This window comes from Enhydra lutris, unplaced genomic scaffold (genome assembly GCF_002288905.1).
Source record: "Enhydra lutris kenyoni isolate GAN:26980312 unplaced genomic scaffold, ASM228890v2 scaffoldscaffold15, whole genome shotgun sequence".
Lineage (NCBI taxonomy): Eukaryota > Metazoa > Chordata > Mammalia > Carnivora > Mustelidae > Enhydra > Enhydra lutris.
Genome location: NW_019154099.1, coordinates 9,548,110 through 9,567,341, shown reverse-complemented (window position 1 = coordinate 9,567,341; position 19,232 = coordinate 9,548,110). Strand labels below are relative to the sequence as shown.

Genomic DNA, 19,232 nt, shown 5'->3' with positions numbered 1-19,232 from the left:
AAGTCTATTAGACAAACCCACTCAGTCTTACCTAAGGACTGAGAGCCAAGACATGGTACTAGAAGATAAATGTACTTGTTACTATACTGTAAGAAAAGTATGCCATTCTCAAAGGATAGCAGATTCAGAGGAAGAGTATTTTCTTTAAGTTGTCAACTAAAATCTAGGAGTGATTTTATGACTACAGAAACATGTTTTCAGAGTATCAACATCATATGATGAGTACTATCCAAGGAATGAAAGACATTTTAGCTATTTTTATAGCTTGCTTAGGAAAAATAAAAAGGTTTTCCTAATTTTAGCTGACTGCATTTTCAGTAATAATTTTTCCTGAATCCAAATGGATATCTAATTCATATTCAACTATCCATTAATTTCTATAACAATGCAGGTCAGAAAATGAGTATCAAGGAAAAGTTATTATATGTACATATGTACATTCTTGGTTTGCTATTACAAAAGATATTTCTAATTCTTAGTTTAGTATTTTTTTTTCCAATTCAAGAATATTGCCTTAATTTTCACCTCTAAATTCAAAATTATTTGAGGACATATAAAATTTTGTTCTTCTGTGAATATTAGCTTGAGAAAATAGAGAAACTTAGAATAACAAATGGGCCACATGGACTGTTCCAGGACAGATAACAACAATTACACCAATCACTAGACTGCTACCATTTTTAAGGAGAGTGATTTAACATTCTGATCTAGTTGCATGTATCAGTGTGTAATGATAGTACAAAAGGAAAGTTCTTTAAGTTCAGATGAATGAATTTAAGCTCTCCACCCACCCTTATTTATCTACTAAGAAGTTGGAAAAAGAAGTACTGTTCCTTAACTAGCTATATACATTATTAAGGCAAGAAAAGATAACCACTTTTTCTAATCTTATCTAAGTAATATCATTCCCTTTTCATTTTTAAGACTCTGAAATGAAATTTGGATGGTTTTTGTTTGTAATATAGACCTTCAGTCATTTTTCTCTATTCCCCATAATTATAAAAGTCAAAATAAAAATCAAACAAAATGAAGGAATATTAGCTACTTTCTTTAGAAAACTCAACTCCTTGAAGGTATTCTATAACTTTAACTCATTTGTATGACTAGCTGATTTTTTTTTTAATTCCAGTAGAGTTAACTTACAGTGTTATATTAGTTTCAGGTGTACAATATAGTGATTCAACACCTCTATACACCACTCAGTGTTCATCATGGTAAGTGTACCCTCAATCCCCTTCACCTATTCCACCCCCCCCCTCTGGTAATCATCAGTTTGTGCTCTATAGGTAAGAGTCAGTTTTTTGGTTATTAGTCTTTCTTTTCCCTTTGTTCATTTGTTTTGTTTCTTAAACTCCACATATAAATGAAATCATATGGTATTTGTCTTGGTATTTGTCTTTCTCTGAGTTACTTCTCTTATTACATTATACTCTCTAGCTTCACCCATGGCCAACATTTCTTTCTCTTTTATGGCCAAGTAATAAATATTCCACTGTATATATAACCACACCAGTCTGCAGTCCCACCAACACTGTGTAAGTGTTCGTTTTTCTCCAAATCCTTCCCAACACTTGTTGTTCCTTGGGTATTTGATTTTAGCCATGTTCACAGGTGTGAGGTGATATCTCACTGTGGTTTTGATTTGCATTTCTCCGATGATGAATGATGCCATGCATCTTTTCAGATGTCTGTTGGCCATCTGTATGTCTTCTTTGCAGAAATGTCTGTTCATGTCTTCTGCTCATTTTTTAATTGGTTTGTTTGGGGGTTTTTGGTGTTGAGTTGTATAAACTGTTTATTTATCTTGGATACTAACCCTTTATTGAATATGTCATTTGCAAATATCTTATCCCATTTAAGTAGTTTGTTTTTTGGTTTTCTTGACTGTGTCCTTTGCTTTGCAGCAGTTTTTTATTTTGATGCAGTCCCAATAGTTCATTTTTGCTTTTGTTTCCCTTGTCTCAGGAGACATATCTAGAAAAATGTTGTTATGGCTAATGTCAGAGAAATTACTCCCTGTGATCTCTTCCAAGATTTTTATGGTTTCAGATCTCACATTTAGGTCCTTAATCCACTTTGCATTTGTTTTTAAATATGTAAGAAAGTGATCCAGTTTCATTCTTTTGCATGTAGCTTCCAGTTTTCCCAACACCATTTGTTGAAAAGACTGTCTTTCTCCCGCTGCTTATTGCCTCCTTTGTTGAAGATTAATTGATCATATAACTGCGGGTTTATTTCTGGGCTTTCTATTTTATGCTTTTGATCTATGCATCTATTTCTGTGCCAGTACCATAATGCTTTGATTACTATGACTTTGCAATGTATCTTGAAATCTGGGATTGTGATCCCAGTTTTGTTCTTTTTTAAGATTGCTTTGGCTACTTAGAGTCTTTTGTGATTCCATACAAACTTTAGGATCATTTGTTCTAAATACTGTTGGTATTTTGATAGGAACTGCATTAAATCTGTAGATTACTTTGAGTTGTATGACTATTTTAACAATATTTTTTCTCCTAATCCATGAACATGGAACAGGTTTTCCATTTGTGTCATCTTCAATTTCTTTTATTAATGTTTTATAGTTTTAAGAGAACAGGTGTTTTTGCCTCCTTGGTTATGTTTATTCCTAGGCATTTTATGATTTGGGGTGCAATTGTAAATGGGATTTTCTTAAGTTCTACTTCTGCTTCTTTATTCTTAGTGTACAGACATGCAAAGGATATTTGTATATTGATTTTGTATCCTGTGAGTTTACTGAATTCATTCATCACTTCTAGTAGTTTTTGGTAGAGTCTTTAGGGTTTTCTCTAAAAATATGCCAATATGAATGCCTTTTACTTCTTTTTGTTGTGTGAGTGCTATGGTTGGGACTTCCAGCACTATGCTGAATAAAAGTTGCAAGAGTGGACATCCTTGTTGCATTCCTGATCTAAGGGGAAAAGCACTCCATTTTTCACCACTGAGTATGATGTTAGCTGTGGGTGTTTCATTTATGGCCTTTATTATGTTCAGGCATGTTCCTTCTAAACCTACTTTGTTAAGGGTTTTTATTATGAACAGAATTGTACTTTGTCAAATGCTTTTTCTGTATCTACTGAAATGAACCCGTTTTTATCCTTTGTCTTATTGGTGTTCATATATCATGTTGATTGATTTATATTGAATCATCCTTGCATCCCAGGAATGATTCCCACTTGATTGTGGTGAGTGATTTTTTTTTTTTTAATGTTGTTGGGTGCTCTCTGTGCCTCCTGATCTGAATTTGTTTTCTCCCCAGATTCAAGAAATTTTCAGCTATTATTTCTTCAAAATAAATTTTCTGCCCCCTTTTCTCTCTCTTCTCTTTCTGGGATCCCTATGACACAAACGTTATTATGCCTGACGGTGTTGCTGAGTTCCCTATTTAAATTTTCTATTATTTTTTTCTCTCTCCTGTTCAACTTGATTGCCTTCCATTACTCTGTCCTCCAGGCCACTGATCCGTTCTTCTGCTTCCTCTAATTTACTATTTAGTCCACCTAATGTATTTTTAATTTCAGTTACTGAATTCTTCATCTCTCGTTGGTTTTTGTTTTCTATCTCTTTGTTAAAGGTCTTGCTGAGGTCCTCCACTCTTTTCTCCACTCTTTAGTCCAGGGAGTAGCTTTATGACCATTAGTTTAAATTCTCTATTACTTATTTTCATTTCATTTACCTCTTTTGCTGTGAATTTGTCTTGTTCTTTCATCGGGGAAATATTCCTCTGTCTCTTCATTTTGTCTAACTCTTTGTATCTATTTCCATGTGTCAGGAAAGTCAGTTACATCTCCAGCTCTTAGAAGCAGTGGCCTTATGAACAAGAGACCCCATAGTGCCCTGTGATGCAAAGTCCCCTGTTCACCAGAACCTGGCACTCCAGGGGTATCTTCTACGTGTACTGTGTGCATTCTACTGTTGTGGCGGAGCCACTTTAGCCTCCAATCCAGTCATCTGCAGTGGCTCTCCTTCCCTGTTGTAGGCAAGGTTTGATCCCTGTGCTGTTAGTGGACCAGGCTGGAGTCATCTGGGGAAGTTCAGGGCAAGAGTCACTTTTTGTTGTGGTGCTCACACCTCTTGGAGCTGCTTGCACACTGCCAGGCTTATGGCACTACTTTGGGTGTGCTATGGCCAAGATGTATTGGAGGGGCTGTGTCCACAGAACGCAGGGCAGGGCGCACTGTTACCAAGTTAGGTAGGGTGTGTTGGTATTCGAAGGTGTCCATGTATCTAGGCTGGGAACTGGGGGAAAGAAATGATACCTGCCAGCAATTTTGCTCTTGGAGAGGTCTTCCAAGCACCTCTATTTCTCCAGCACATGCTCTGAAATTAGTAAACAAATCTCCCTCCCATATACCCCAGTATTTTTCAAACTGCTCTTTCAATGCTGCATCTCTGTGGAACTATTTGGTATGCTGTCTCTTTAAGAGTGAGCACTCAGATTCCTATCACCCTCCCAGAGCTGAGCCCACAGATCTTCCAAGTTCCAGGTGTTAAGCCCTGCTAATTTTAAGAACTCACAAAATCAGCCCCTCTGGTTTTCAAAGCCAAATGTTACGGAAATTCAGAAATTCGTCTTCCCTGTGCAGGTCTCTGGTGCCTGGGGTACCTCGTGTGATGGCCTATTCTTTTCCCCTCTCTGAGCCCAAGGTGTCCCTCCCTGCTACAGACAGTCTCCCAGGTCCATTTAACCCCTGACCACATATCTGCCCCCCTACCCACTTTGATGTGGCTTCTTCCCCACATTTAGCTGGGAGAGTGTGTTCTGCCAGTCTTCAGATTGTTTTCTGGGTTATTTACACTGATGTGGGTGTTATCCAATTGTATCCACTGAACAAAGTGAGCTTAGGATCTTCCTACTCTGCCATCTTCATTAGAAGTCTAATTTATAGGATTAGTTTTGAAATCAGAGATCGGAAACACATCCAAGTGGCTTCTTTATAAAAATAAATACCTTTGTTCATAACTGACTCTTCTAGGCACTGAATATCTTCTCTCAGTTGTGTCACAAAAAAGTTTACATTGCTTCATTTTATCAGACCTTCCCATGACATTTTCTTTATCCCTGACTATTTACCCTTGTTCCGTGGGAATTGGGCACTGTGCTGATGGGCATCGAGGGAGCACATCAGGAATCACCACCTTTTTCTTAAACACTAGGTGCTCTATTTCAATGACCAATGCCAGCTTAGTTCAGATGTTGATTAAATCAAAGATGAATTCTAGTTCTTTTTTTCAGTGCCGATAATAAATCTTAAAGTGAACTAGTTATATTTTCCCCTTGCTTCTTTATGCTTTTCAATTAGATTCTGTCCCCAACTACAGTTCTCAGCATCTATGAGGAAGAGCTTTTTATTAGTTTTATTTATTACTATTATTATTATATTGTTATTGACACCAACAATCAATGAAAATAATGTTTCTTTGGCTAGCTGATATGTGGAGAAAAATCTGCTCAAGTACCTAGAATCTACTTCTGAGTTCTCACTATTACTACCTACATAAAGAATACTTCTTTCTGTACCCCCTTTGTAGATTCTGGGATAGAGGAGAAACAAACACCACTCTATTTGCCCAAGGTGGTAAAATCCTGGCCTCCAGAAAATGAAGGGCCTGTACACACAGAAAAAAACCTAGTGTTCACATTCTACCTGCTCCTTAGAAATCTGCTCTGTAAGCCAAACTGTAAAAGAAAAATAAAAACTGTCTTTCATAAAAAGGAATTAATTTGGGTAAGTCAATCTGCCAAGAGTCAACATGCTCAAATATATAGTTATAAGATATCATATATTGTGACCAGCCCTTTAGAAAACACTACTGTTAAACAATATAATAAGAAAATTATGCTATGCATACTTCAAAAAAAAAAATCATGCTTCATATTATGAACCGCTTAAGATAAAAATAAGAACTTCATTAGCCACTTCCATAGTTTTATATAAAGCGCTTACTTGCAAGTTAATAATTTATTAGTTATATTTGTTTTTATATATATAGTTTTTAAATTTTTTTATTTTGAAACACATTATAGCAGATATTCAGTTTTTAAAATGTTTTATCTTAAAATAATTTCAAACTTACAGGAAAGTTACAGGATTCAGTTGTACAAAGGGCTTCTATTTTGCCTTTACTCAGATTTCCCCAATGATTACCTCTGTAGTGCATTTATTCCCTCCCTCTTACCCCCATCAGCAACCCCACACCAGACCATTATCATTGGTCTTTTATTGAACCGCTGAAGAGCAAACTGCAGATATGATGCCTCATCATCCTGAAACATTCTAGTTCGTATTTCCTAAAACAAGAACTCTGGCCAATGTAATCACCACATAAGCTTCCAAGTCAGGAAATCATTTTAATAGAACACAGCTATCTAATCCACAGACATATTCAAGTTTAACTAACTGTGTCAACAATGTCACTTTTTCCCATGTGGTCCAGGATCCAACGTAGGAGCACACATTGCATTTAGCTATCATATTTCTTTAGTCAGGTTCAAACTGAAGTAGTTTCCTCAGTTTTTTTCTCTTTTATGGACTGGACAATTCTAAAGAATACAGGACTACTTTCATTATATACCTCAGCCTAGGTCTATACCATACTTTCTAATGGCCAAATTCACATCATGAATCCTTATCCAGAATATCCCTGAAATGAGGCTGAGCTCTTCTCACCTCAACACTCAGGAGGGACACAATGTCCATCTGTCCCACCTGGTCAAGTTGGCATTTACCATAAAAGTTACCATTTTCTTGTTTTGTAGTCAACTGAGTATTTTGGTAGGAGATATTCTTACATTATATCAATATCCTATACTTTTGGGGGAAGATATTTATTTATTTATTTATTATTTGAAGAGAGGGAGAGAGAATGTGAATGTGTGCGTGCACGTGTGCACGTGGTGGTCAGGGAGAGAATCTCAAGCAGACGCCTGTTGAATGTGGAGCCCAACATGGCGCTCACTCTCATGACCCTGAGCCAAAATCAAGACTCAGATGTTTAACTGACTAAGCCGCCCAGGCACCCCAATATCCTATCCTTCACAGAACCTCCACCCACTAGCTTTAAAACCTTTAATGACCTTCTGTCTAAATCAACTACCATACTGATGGTTGCCAAATGGTGATTTTTCTGTTTATATAATTCCTTCTGCATTTATTCAAGAGATTTTTCTTCTCCCCCTTGTATTTATATATTCATTTATATCAATATGAACTTAGAGATTCCTATTCTGTTAAATGGCTTATAATCAACCATTATCATTGTTTATTTTGATACTTATGGGAGCCACTTCAAGCTCGTTCCTCTGTAACTCTGGCACATCAGCATCATTTGGTAGGCATTTCCTTACTTTCTGGCACAGTAAGATGATCCCAGTTCATTTCATTGTGTACTTCCCCTGTGCTGATTCTGAACCACCCCTACTTCCTAGGAGTCCTGATTACTTTTAGTTTAAGAAGTGTGGTATTTAGAAACCAATGTCTCAGCAATTGGCATGATCACTGCCACTGGATCGTCAGTTTTTAGGCCTTTGTAGAGGAGAGAACTAGAAAGTATGGGTCTGCATTCACATATACACACACTATCTGTATCTATTACTCTGTTTATATATATTGAAAAAAAATGAGTTCATTCTGATTTCTCCAATTCCAATCTAACACCTCAGCAGCCTTTCTTTCCTTCTCCCTTTCTATGTTTATAAATTATTTTTCCAATAGTAAGTAACACAGCTCTCATAATCCTCAATATATTGACCCATCTGCTCAATTGATTTACTTATTTGTTCAATGTAGTCAACATCCCAACCACACCAGTTACCATGCTTCACTATCACTGGCCTGCCAGTGCCTCCATGCCTAGAAAAAAAAGAGAGGGAAAAGCAAGGGAAAGCAAGGGAAAGGAAGAAAGATGGAAAGAAGAAAATAGGAAAGGGGGGAAGTGAGAAATGGGAAGACGGGAACAGAAGGGATGAAAAGAGACATGGAAAAGGAAAGGAAAGCGAAGCAGATACTTACTTTTTTTTAATTTAAATTCAAGTTAGTTAACATATAAGATATGTTACATATCTTTTTTTTAAGATTTTTTTTAAGATTTTATTTATTTGTCAGAGAGAGACATAAAGAGCATGCATCAGCAGGGGGAGCTGTAGGCAGAGGGAGAAACAGGCTCCCTGCCAAGCAAGCAGCCTGATGTGGGACTAAATCCCAGGACCCTGGGATCATGACCTGACCCGAAGGCTGACACTTAACTAACTGAGCCACCCAGGTGTCCCAAGATACTTACTTTTAAAACACCTTCCACAGCCATCTTCCCTTCCTGTCCTAGTAAAATAGTGTATGGGTAAAGCCACTGGATTGCATGTTTGATTGACATCATAGGAAAGGAGTCCTATTAGGAGCAAAAATACATAGGAATGAGGAACATCTTAAAACAATCACAGAAAATTTATCTGAAATGCATATGACATTGAAATTGCCTTATAAATAATAACAATAGGTTTCTCATATTTTCTAGTAGTCTATAAAAGTAAATATTCATTACTTCCTCTTCTCTTCCTGTTCCACACCCTTTCCCTGGGTAAGCTCATCCACTCCTACCTTGCAGTTGCCATCTATCTGTTAATGGCTCTCATGTCTCTGTCTCTGATCCTGACTACTTTCCTGAGCTATAGACTTGAACTCTCAATTACCCAGACAGGACTCTAGATATCCCATTGACCCCCATTCAGCATGTCTGAAACTAAATGTCTGAACACATTTCCCTACCATACTCATCCCAAAGTACCTTCTCCTTCACTTTTATTCCTAATCTGAGTTACTCTCATACACAAATGTACTTACCTTCACAGTTATAAATTACAAGCTAGAAGTTTTTTATTACTCTCAAAACTTTCCCCCAAATCAAACTGCTTTCTCAATTCCGTTCACTCTACTTTCAGAAGTCTACTAAAAGGGACAACTAGAGAAATTTTGGTATAAGTTGTCTATCAGATGATATTATAGAATTACTGTTAACATGCCGAGGGGTATGATTAATGGTTCTGGTTATGCAGAATGTCCTACTTCTTACAAGGTGCACACTGAAGTATATAAGAATACTGACCACGGTTTCCTTTCAAATGGTTCAGAAAAAAAGAGAGATGGCAATTAAATGCGGCAATATGCTAAAAACTAGTGACTCTAGTTGAAGGGATTATGGGTGTTCATTTTACTATTTGTGAACTTTTTTTTTTAGATTTGGGAATTGTCAAAGTAAAAAGTTCCAAGCAAAAACAAAAAGAACAAAATGTAGGAGATATGATAAATAGGAGGAGAAAACCTGTTCTAAATATATAGAGCGGTGTAAACAATACCTGTGAAACCTACTCAGTTTCAGGATATATAAACAAATAGCAACAATAGTTTAGAAATAAATCTCTTGGATTTATTTTTATTTTATTTTATTGCTATATATTATTATATATTACTATTATTATTTTATTTTATTTTATTTTTATTTTTATGCTCTCCTTAGCAAAATCTCTCACTGATGGTTACGGTTTCCCCCTTATGCCACCATATGCTCTCCCCATCCCTCCTCCCTGCCAGCAGAGGTATCTTCCTCCAATGTATAACTGATTACTATACACCTCACCTACTTCATAATATCTAATGGGCCCCTTCTTCCCCACTACAAAATCCAGACAAGTGCACTCACCATGCAAACACTTCACACGAAAGCTCTAACCTCTCTCTTCACCATACATGCCTGTTCTAGCAATACGACTCAGCATTCTTCAAAAGTAACAAGCCCTTTTGTGATTCAACAGCTTTGTACGAGCTGTTCCCCCTGCATGGAGGGCATTTCCACCACTCCTGACACTACGGTCATGACCTCTTCGAAATCGTAGTGGACAATGTCTATGCTCCACCAAAGCCCTCAGATCTGTTTTTATCCTTTCAAAGCCTCTCACCTTTCCCTTCCAACAGCCAGCAGCGGTAGGGCTATTAAAGAAGACTACCCTTGAAGTCCTGAAGCCAGCTCTGCTCCAGGCCAAGAGAGCAGCTAGTGCCTGGGAATCAGTGTCCCTTGCGACGAGCAATGACTGCTGGTGCCCAAGTGTGCATGCCCCAGCTCCCTGCCTCAGTGGGGCAGGTGGAGGCAAAGCTTACCCACAACATGCCTCTCCCAGCTCTTCATGCCTCTTCAGGCTGAGTCCTCCCTCCCTCTGTGGACTTTTCCCTGAGCTGCACATCTGCCCGCCTCCCCGCCACCCATAAAGCTGGAAGCTCTTCAAGGGCTCAGAACATGCAGCTGGGCTCTGTACAGTTTACTGCGCAGCAGCCAAGTAAGCTCAGGTCTTGTAATATTTATAAAATACAAGACAAACTGAAGTGGTCAATCCCTAAGGATTAACTTTTAAATGTACTTTTTGCCACAAACTATACACATCATTAATTTGGGTATACATATCATTAATTTATTTTATACATACCAGGATTTGAACTGCAGCTGGTAAACTATCTAAAGGAAAATCTGGAAGTCCAAGAGTAGAAGATTCTTGGGAACAGAGAGTAGTAGCAAAGGACAGGAGCTGAGAAATTCTAGGGGAGAAAAATTAAGTGATGTTAGGGGCGCCTGGGTGGCTCAGTGGGTTAAAGCCTCTGCCTTTGGCTCAGGTCATGATCCCAGGGTCCTGGGATCCAGCCCTGCTCCAGGGCTCTCTGCTCAGCAGGGAGCCTGCTTTTAACATCCCTCCCTCTGCCTGCCTGTCTGCCTACTTGTGATCTCTGCCTGTCAAATAAATAAATAAAATCTTAAAAAAAAAAAAAAATTAAGTGATGTTAAATGTTATCCTAATAGCTTGAATATACAAAATGTATTCATTTTTAAAATATGAAACAGCTGAGCCAACTTAATTAATCTAAAAGATGATACTTACTATTAAATTCTCAAGAAACAACAGCTTCATATTATAATATTCCATTTAAAACTCAGAAGCTGGGGCGCCTGGGTGGCTCAGCCAGTTGAGTGCCTGCCTTCAGCTTGGGTCACAGAGCCCGGCCTCAAGTCTGCTTCTCCCTCTCCAACTCTGCCACTCTCTCGGTCTCTCTCAAATAAATAAATAAAATCTTTTAAAAAATAAAAAAAACTCAGAAGCTGATTAAATGTAGATATATTTCTTTTTTTTTTAAGATTTTTTTAAAAAATTTATTTATTTGAGAGAGAGAGCAAGTGAGCACAAGTCGGGGCGAGGTGGGGGGAGAGGCAAAGGGAGAGGGAAAAGCAGACTCCCCACTGAGCAGGGAGCCCAACATGGGGCTTGATCCCAGGACCCTGAGATCATGACCTGAGCCAAAGGCAGATGCTTAACTGGCTGGGCCACCCAGGAGTCCCCAGATATATTTCTAAAATATGACAATATGTGAGACTTTCCACAACCTGGCCCACATTTATCCTGCCAGCCTCCCTTCCCACCCTTCTCAATGCAAACCTGAATTCCAGCCACGAGGAGCTTTTTATAGCCTCAAGAACAAGGCATACACTCTCATACCCCATGCTTTAAAAATAACTTCTTAGAATTCCTTAATTCCAATCTTTATCTGGCAAAAGTGTACTTACTCGTAATTCCAATCTTTATCTGGCAAAAGTATATTTATTCATCTCAAATGCTGATGCCTTTTTGAAATTATGACCCCTACTATACAATATTAAACTAATACATTCCCATATCTTTAAACTCTACCATATCTTGAATTTCTTGCCTTCAAGGATCATGTCTTATTAACTTTATCATTAGCATTTACAGCAACTACTAAAAAATTCTTCAAAGAATATTTATTGAATGGATGAATTAATCAATTCATCAATGGACAAAATAAATAAATTTGATGTTAAGTGTCCAGATATTTATATAAATGTGTGTGTGTGTGCACGTGTATGTGTATCTGTGTATGTGTGTATGTGTAGCTAAAATACTTACTTCTCAGCAGAAACATTGGCTCCAACTGAATACAGCAGTTTAAGTTGGTCCTAAAATAACATAGAAACATATCAAATCAATAAGGAATGTAACAGACTAAAGGGAAACTTTTATAGGCACACTTCAAACTTTAAGTAGACACTAAGTAATAGTAAAAAAAATAATTTTTGATATATGTCATTTTCTAAAAGTTAGCCTTTTTTAATCCATCAGATAGATAACGCCACAATAATCTTTCTCCCTAGTTTCCAGAGATTTTCTTTACTCTCTTTTTCTCTCCATTAACTACTAAGAGGGACATAAAAACATAGTAACATTTTTATAGTAACCAAATAGAAATAGAAAATCAGTTTAAGAAATAAATTATCCTTGTTCATACTTACCTTAAAGGGTAGAAAATAAATATCTCTGGCCTGAAATCGAGAACGGAGAGGGGGGTCTAATGGATTCCCAGAGTACTTAGGCACTGGCAAGCCCAAAGCAATGACGCGGAAGTTTTCACTAACCCGAACAATCTTCCAAGCATCCAATTCTGTTTTGGTATGATCCTGAAAGAAGATCCAAACTTACAGCATAAATGATGCAGATTACAACTGCAAGAACTGCCAGGCTTAGGAATTTAGGCCCTGATTGCTGAGTAAATTGTATTTGGGAACCAAATACAAGCTTCAAAACCAAACCTTCAAGGAAGGAAGCAAAGTGAAATCAGGATCAGGGTGCCAGGAAGGCTCACACCATGAAGATTGGCGTTGAACAGAGAAGCAGCTAACAGTCAAGGAACAAAGGCAACGTGAGTCGTCAGATCTCCAAGCTGTGGTCATTAACTCAGAGAAACTGAGTGAGGAGGCCACTCTGAGTAGAGAGTGCCCATGGACCTCAAAGAGACGACCATGTTTATGGGTCTATTTCTGCCAAGATACATTCATAGTAACAACTACCATGTATTGAAAACTCATTACATGTAAGTACTTTCAATGAATTTTGCTCACTTAACTTTTATCAGAATGCAAATAAATATTTAATTCATTTTTAAGGATGAACAAACTGATGTTCAAAGGAATTCTATAACTTGCCCATGGTCCTACAACTTGCATCTGGTGGAGTTGAGACTGGAAACAGTACAGGGTCTGGGGTTACAAACCCTGGCTCTAGCACTTGGTGTAAACATGACCAAGGGCATGTTATTATGCCCTCTGACCCTCAGCTTTGTCATCGATAAAGTGGGAATAGTATGACCAACATTACTGTGCCTAATGGGAAAACTAAATACAACAGTGTATGCGAAAGCAACTGGTCCACAGTAGGCACCTGTTATCTCATTCCTTCTCTCTCTGCTTGACCCTAACAATGGCTCTTCACTGTCCTCAGCTGTATAGCTTACAAAGCTTATGTGAACGTGTACGCCCTGAGCTTTCAGCATATCTGCAGGGGATGCGGCCCATATAACTGTGTAGAAGCTCTTCACGCGACACTCAAGGACTTTCCTGGCTCAAGTCATGTCCTATTCTCTCGGTCCCAGCAAGCACTGCACACCCAGCCCTCAGCCTGCCTTCCCTGACCCCGAGCTCCGCCACATCTCACAACCGTGGCTCTCCAGACACATCATGCTGCTTGACCAACGCTGCTCCACTTGCCTGAAACACCCTTTCCACTTTGCACAGCATAAACAAGGCATCATTTCAAGCTTAGCACAAACAACATCACTCTCTAATCCCTCCCTCCATCAGAACCAGTTTTGTACCCCTCCCCTGTATCCTATGCAAGGATCTGACTTCTGTACATTACCACTTCATGCTGCAGCCAAGCTCTTGAGAGGACTTATGATCTCTTAAACACAATAGGACAAATGTCTGTTGATTGACTGCATGAAATCATTTAAAAATATAATGAATGATTATTTCAAGCATAACCAAAATTATGACCCCATTTTCATCAACAGACTACAGAGATACTATATCACCATGCACCAGAAGACAAGAGTCAGCATCTAGCCCTGCCTGAGAAACCAAGAGCATCATCTTCAGACAGCTGAATATTTTTCTTTCCCACTTACCCCAAAAAGATCATCAGGATATAAATAGAATTTATACAAAGTGATTGTATCTGTTTCCACAATAACGAAATCCTGCTATAATCACCTCTCTGAAACCATTAAAATTTTGAAGTATTCAAATTTAGTATATTGAATCTAACTAGAAATAAACAGGACTTAAATTATGGTACCGAAATCCTCTTATCATATAAATTGTCTTAAGGTGGTGGTGTTTTGTGAAAGGATCTTGCCTATCTTCTCTGAGGTTCTTATGAGACAGACTCTATGAATATAGAAACGATATTTACCAATGAAAATTAAGCATGTATACTGATAATTACATTGGGAAAAAACAATGTAGTACATCCTTCTCAATAACAAACACTCCTTGTATACTAAAACTCTTCAATTAGCAATAATCGTGCCTCAGATAAACCTCAATCGCTACGATACTGCCACTGTGCAAAGCTTAAAACTCTTTTGACCCCATATTTCAAATCCTTAACCAAAGTAATAGGTTCAATAACTTTGCATAAAATTCTAACACAAATAAAGAATATATCAAACTTCTAATTGTGAAGTAAACACCACACTTAAAAAAAATGATCCCATATCTGAGTATTCTTTTCCAAATCATTTACTAAAAATGCCAAATAACTAAATAATGATATAGGAGCCAATAATAGTTCTTTCATAATTTGAAAGTATCTAATGAGAAAATGTTCTGCCTAACACTGACCTACTTTAAAAATAATAAATATAAATTATATTCTTATATTTATTTAAATTCATATCTTTATAATATTAATTAAAATATAAAGTAAATTTAAATACATGACTAATAAACATATCTTTCATTTCAGTAAATTAATTCTAACAATATGAATGAATGAATTTTTTTCTTACTGATTAAACCCTCAATATCCTCTTCTAATTACATTAGTATGATGTCATCTTCAGATAGTTCCAAAACAAGACAACTATATCTCATGGTGAAAATACCATCTAGAGACTCCTATAAACAGTAAAGAAACAGACTGCTAAAAGGGTAGCAGGACAAGTTTCTGAGAAAACAGACTCACACAGCAGGAATCAGAAAGAGCTATTTCTGGTCCTACCAGCCATGGAGCATCAGTTCAATCAGACCCTCTGGTGTCAACAACTCTTATTTAGTGCCTAGTGTGTCCTGGGCTTTCATCAGCTGTATCGAGAAGAAAGGAGACACAGATTCTGCTCTTGAGCAATTTGTAACCTACTTGGGGCAGTAAAATTCGCATCCATGTATCTCTACCGCACAAGTGTCAGAGAGACTGAATCCTAGAATGCAGAGGCAGAGCCATCAACCCCTGAACTCTGGGTTAGCTGGAGAGCTCCAGTATAGCACAGATGGCGCTGAATGGGCAAGGGTTGTCTTCTCGTCCTTTTGTGACATTACATGAACACCTTTCCCAAAGCCTCCGAAGGGCCCCGCACTTTCTTCCTATCAACTTACATCACAGCATTTAAAGATTTTATTGCACTGATTCATTCATTCAACAAAAAGTTATTGAGCAGCCACTAAGTGCTAGGCACTGCTCTAAAAGCTTGAGATAACACTGGCGACAAAAATCCCTGGTAGCGTAAGTTGTAACCTAGCAGAGGGAGGCAGTGAATAAACTAAAAACACAGCAAGGAAATAATTCCTGTAGGATGTTAGAAGACTAAGGAAAAAATAGAGCAGAATCAGGGAGCGTGAGGGCAGAGGGGACACTGCAATGTCAAATTGGCGGGTGAGAGCAGGCTTCATTGAGAACATAACACTGGACCAAAGACTTGAAGGGGTATAGAAGGAAGCCAGACAGGTATCTGGGAGAAAATCATTCTGAAGAGCAAAGTGACTTGCAAAGCACTAGGAGAATGCCTTCCCGGTGGGTTTAAGGTACAGTAAAGACAATGCTATCAGCTGGAGTGGAATAAACAAGGATAGCAGGACATAAAGCTAAAGAGGCAGGAAGAGCCCAGATCAGACAAGATCTATTTTGCACTGGAAGGCCTTTGGGTTTTAGAGTGAGGAGAGGGTTTAGAACAGTTTTAATCTGCCCCATGTTTTAAACTGGACCTGGACCACTGCAGGGCAGCCGGAATGGAAATGAGGGTTGTTAGGGGTTTCTTAGAACAACTCAGGCATCAGATCCAGGCAGCTTGGACCATCATGGTATCTTTTAAATATCTTTCATTTCTGTCAGTATCTACTGGATTTTGACCTTCTGGAGGCCAGGAACTACACTCAGTTCAGCTTTGTCTTGCCCGCACCATCTAGAAGCCGTTAGACTTCTGGTACATGGTTGTTGGGGGACAGAGAAGAAGATAGGAAAGGAGGGAGAAAAAGAAGAAAGAATTAAAAGGAGGGGGAAAAAAGAGAAACAAATAGTTATTACATAGGCCAAAAAAAAAAAAAAAAACAGTAAAAAAATCTAGGAGGTCTTCTAATAGGATCTGCAAACTGCAAAACTTGTCAAACTGCGAACTCATGAGCTAAGCAGTGTGCCACAGATGTGAGCCGCCTGAACGCTGTCCTCGTGCCCACACAAGCATGTCTCACCACAAATGGCACCTCCTACAGCTCAGGAACCAAGACAAAGGAGCTGGATTTTTCTGTTCTTACTTGGAGAAGTTTGTCGTAACGCTCTGAAGACATCAGGAAGCGTCCATCCTCAAGCTGCATCTCCCTATTTTCCAGCAAGTTGTTCAAAACGGGCAGAACATTCCTCTCCGCCTTTTCCAGGCCTTCCAAAACAAGCGTTCTGCCTTCTGTGGCTGCACGGACTGCACACTATTTCCAAGAGACAAAAGCAATATGAGAATATGAAAGATGCCAGAGCATGGCTTAATTTTACTTGTAATGCAAGTAAGTGAAGAAGTAAGAGATAAGCGAATAATGCAACCACAGATGATCAGTACCTTCACAGTCTAGTTTTACTAGGTAGTAGAATTTGTTGTATGCCTGTTCAGGAAAAGAATGCTTGTAACATACATAACAAAGACCAAGTAAATACACTTAATATAAAAAGAATTTTTCAGATTAAGAAAATAATATCACTATGATATGCAAATGAGCATAATAAAATATTTTCCATTTCACTGGTTAACAAAGAGCTGCAAGGTAAAACAATATATTTTTAGAACTTCAAATTAGCAGAGATTAAAAAAGAATAGTAATTCTCGGTGTTGGTAAGGTTAAGACGAAACTGGCACTTTTCATTCCCGATTGGTCTATGTGCAAAATGACAATGTTATGGAGAATAACTGGCAAGGTATTTTTAAAAATTTAAATGGTTATGTTCATTAATCCAGCAATTCTATTTCAAGGAATTTTTCTTAAGGGAATAGTCAAGAAAACATAGATGGAAAGATTTATAATTACAAAAAAAAAAAAAACCCCAAAAAAAAAAAAAAAACCCACAAAAACCCAAAAACAAAAACAAAAAAACCCCAAATGCCAATCTAGAAGACTGGCAAAATAGACCATAATAAATCAGTGTGATGGATTACTACACAGCTATCAGAAATAATGTTATAGCTCTATCTCTACTAGGACTATGCCATTTCTTACCTGATTACTAAACCCTAAGTAAATATGCTTCTTGTTTTAAGAACCTTGTTATAAAAAGTACTTAATTCATGAGTCCATGGGATGGGTTGGGGAAGACAATGACAATGCTCTAGAGATGGGACATTTGCTTCTTCCAGCAGTTGTATTACAAATCTGTGATAAAACATGAGGAAAAGCCACTACAAATTGACATTGGTCAACCTCAGCTGAATCATCACTATTACTTAGAAAATACTTTCGGGGACACCTGGGTGGCTCAGGTGGTTAAGCGGCTGCCTTCAGCTCAGGTCATGATCCCAGCGTCCTGGGATCGAGTCCCATATCGGGCTCCTTGCTTGGCAGGGAGCCTGCTTCTCCCTCTGCCTCTGCCTACCACTCTGTCTGCCTGTGCTCATGCTCTCTCTCTCTCTCTAACAAATAAATAAATAAAATCTTTAAAAAGAAAAAAAAAAAAAAGAAAATACTTTCTTCATTTCTTATAGAAATTATTGCCAAGCCAAGCTTCCAGTCCTTTTCATTTCTTTCTATGATGTACTTTACCATGATGATTAAAGTCATCAGAATTGTGATTCCATGGCTTTCCTTAACTCTATCACACAATCCCTCTGTGTCTTCCCTACTCTTATTTCTGTCTTTGACAACGTCCAAGGCCAGCCCTTTCCACCTTGAGCTTAGAGGCATCCACTCTCACCTTTTCTAAAATCTTCCATCAACTACCTCTTAACTGAACTTTTAACTTCCTTCTCTTCTACAAACATGTCTGCACTTTACGAAAATCTATAGTCTCCTAATACCTCTCAACATCATCTATTTGTCTTCAAGTCCCATGAGGAATAGTCCCCATACACACTGCCTCTACTAAGCCTCCATCGCTCTTATTTTACTAAAACTGCTCACTTGCAAGCACCAAAAAAAGAAGGCATTTTCTTACTCTTCATGTTCTCCTTTCCTCCCACCCTCTTCCCTTGATCCTCTCTTGTGCTTCATGTTCGATCTTAAGATATTTACCAGGTAGGTTTTCCCTCTGGCTTTCCTCAATCCTTCCTCTGACTCCTGCCCTCTTAAAAAAAAAAAAAAATCAAGAGCAAGCATTCCCTAAGGTTCTGCCCTTACCCTTTCCCTTCCTCTTCCCTCATTTGTTATTTCATTAGCAAAGCTCTAACATGCTCCCATAAATCCTCACTGGTTCACTGAGTAGCCATTATGTGACAGGTGCTATGTTATATGCTACATTAAGTAAACAGCAATAACAATAGATAACATTTTTTAAATTTTCTTTATCTCCTCTTTCTTGAGAAACATAGTATGTGATCCCAACCTTCCTCCTGATCTCCATGCTCCCATTTCCAAATATCTTTTAAACATCTCCATAGACGTGTTCAAACTCAACATGCTGAATCAAATATGACTTCTTTCTAAACCAGGCCCTCTTCCTGGTGGCAATTTCAATTAAAGTCTCATTGAGGGTGCCTGGGTGGCTCGGTTGGTTAAGTGTACGCCTTCAGCTCAGGTCATGATCCCAGGGTCCTGGGCTCCCTGGAGTGGGGAGCCTGCTTTTCCCTTTCCCACTCCCCCCTCTTGCACTCTCTTTCTTGCACTCACTCACCCTGTCGAATAAATACATAAAAATC

At 38.2% G+C, this 19,232-nt stretch overlaps 1 protein-coding gene across 1 annotated transcript in view; it reads right to left on the bottom strand.

The window, feature by feature from the left end:
• Positions 1–19,232, bottom strand: part of LOC111147002 (von Willebrand factor A domain containing 8) — a 335,372-nt gene that overhangs the window by 260,947 nt on the left and 55,193 nt on the right. Inside the window, exons 5-9 of the mRNA XM_022502835.1 lie at positions 16,654–16,821; positions 12,361–12,525; positions 11,978–12,027; positions 10,490–10,598; positions 8,299–8,403 (exon numbers count right to left, since the gene is read on the bottom strand). Coding sequence (XP_022358543.1) covers positions 8,299–8,403; positions 10,490–10,598; positions 11,978–12,027; positions 12,361–12,525; positions 16,654–16,821 — 597 coding nt within the window. The remainder of the gene's footprint in view (positions 1–8,298; positions 8,404–10,489; positions 10,599–11,977; positions 12,028–12,360; positions 12,526–16,653; positions 16,822–19,232) is intronic.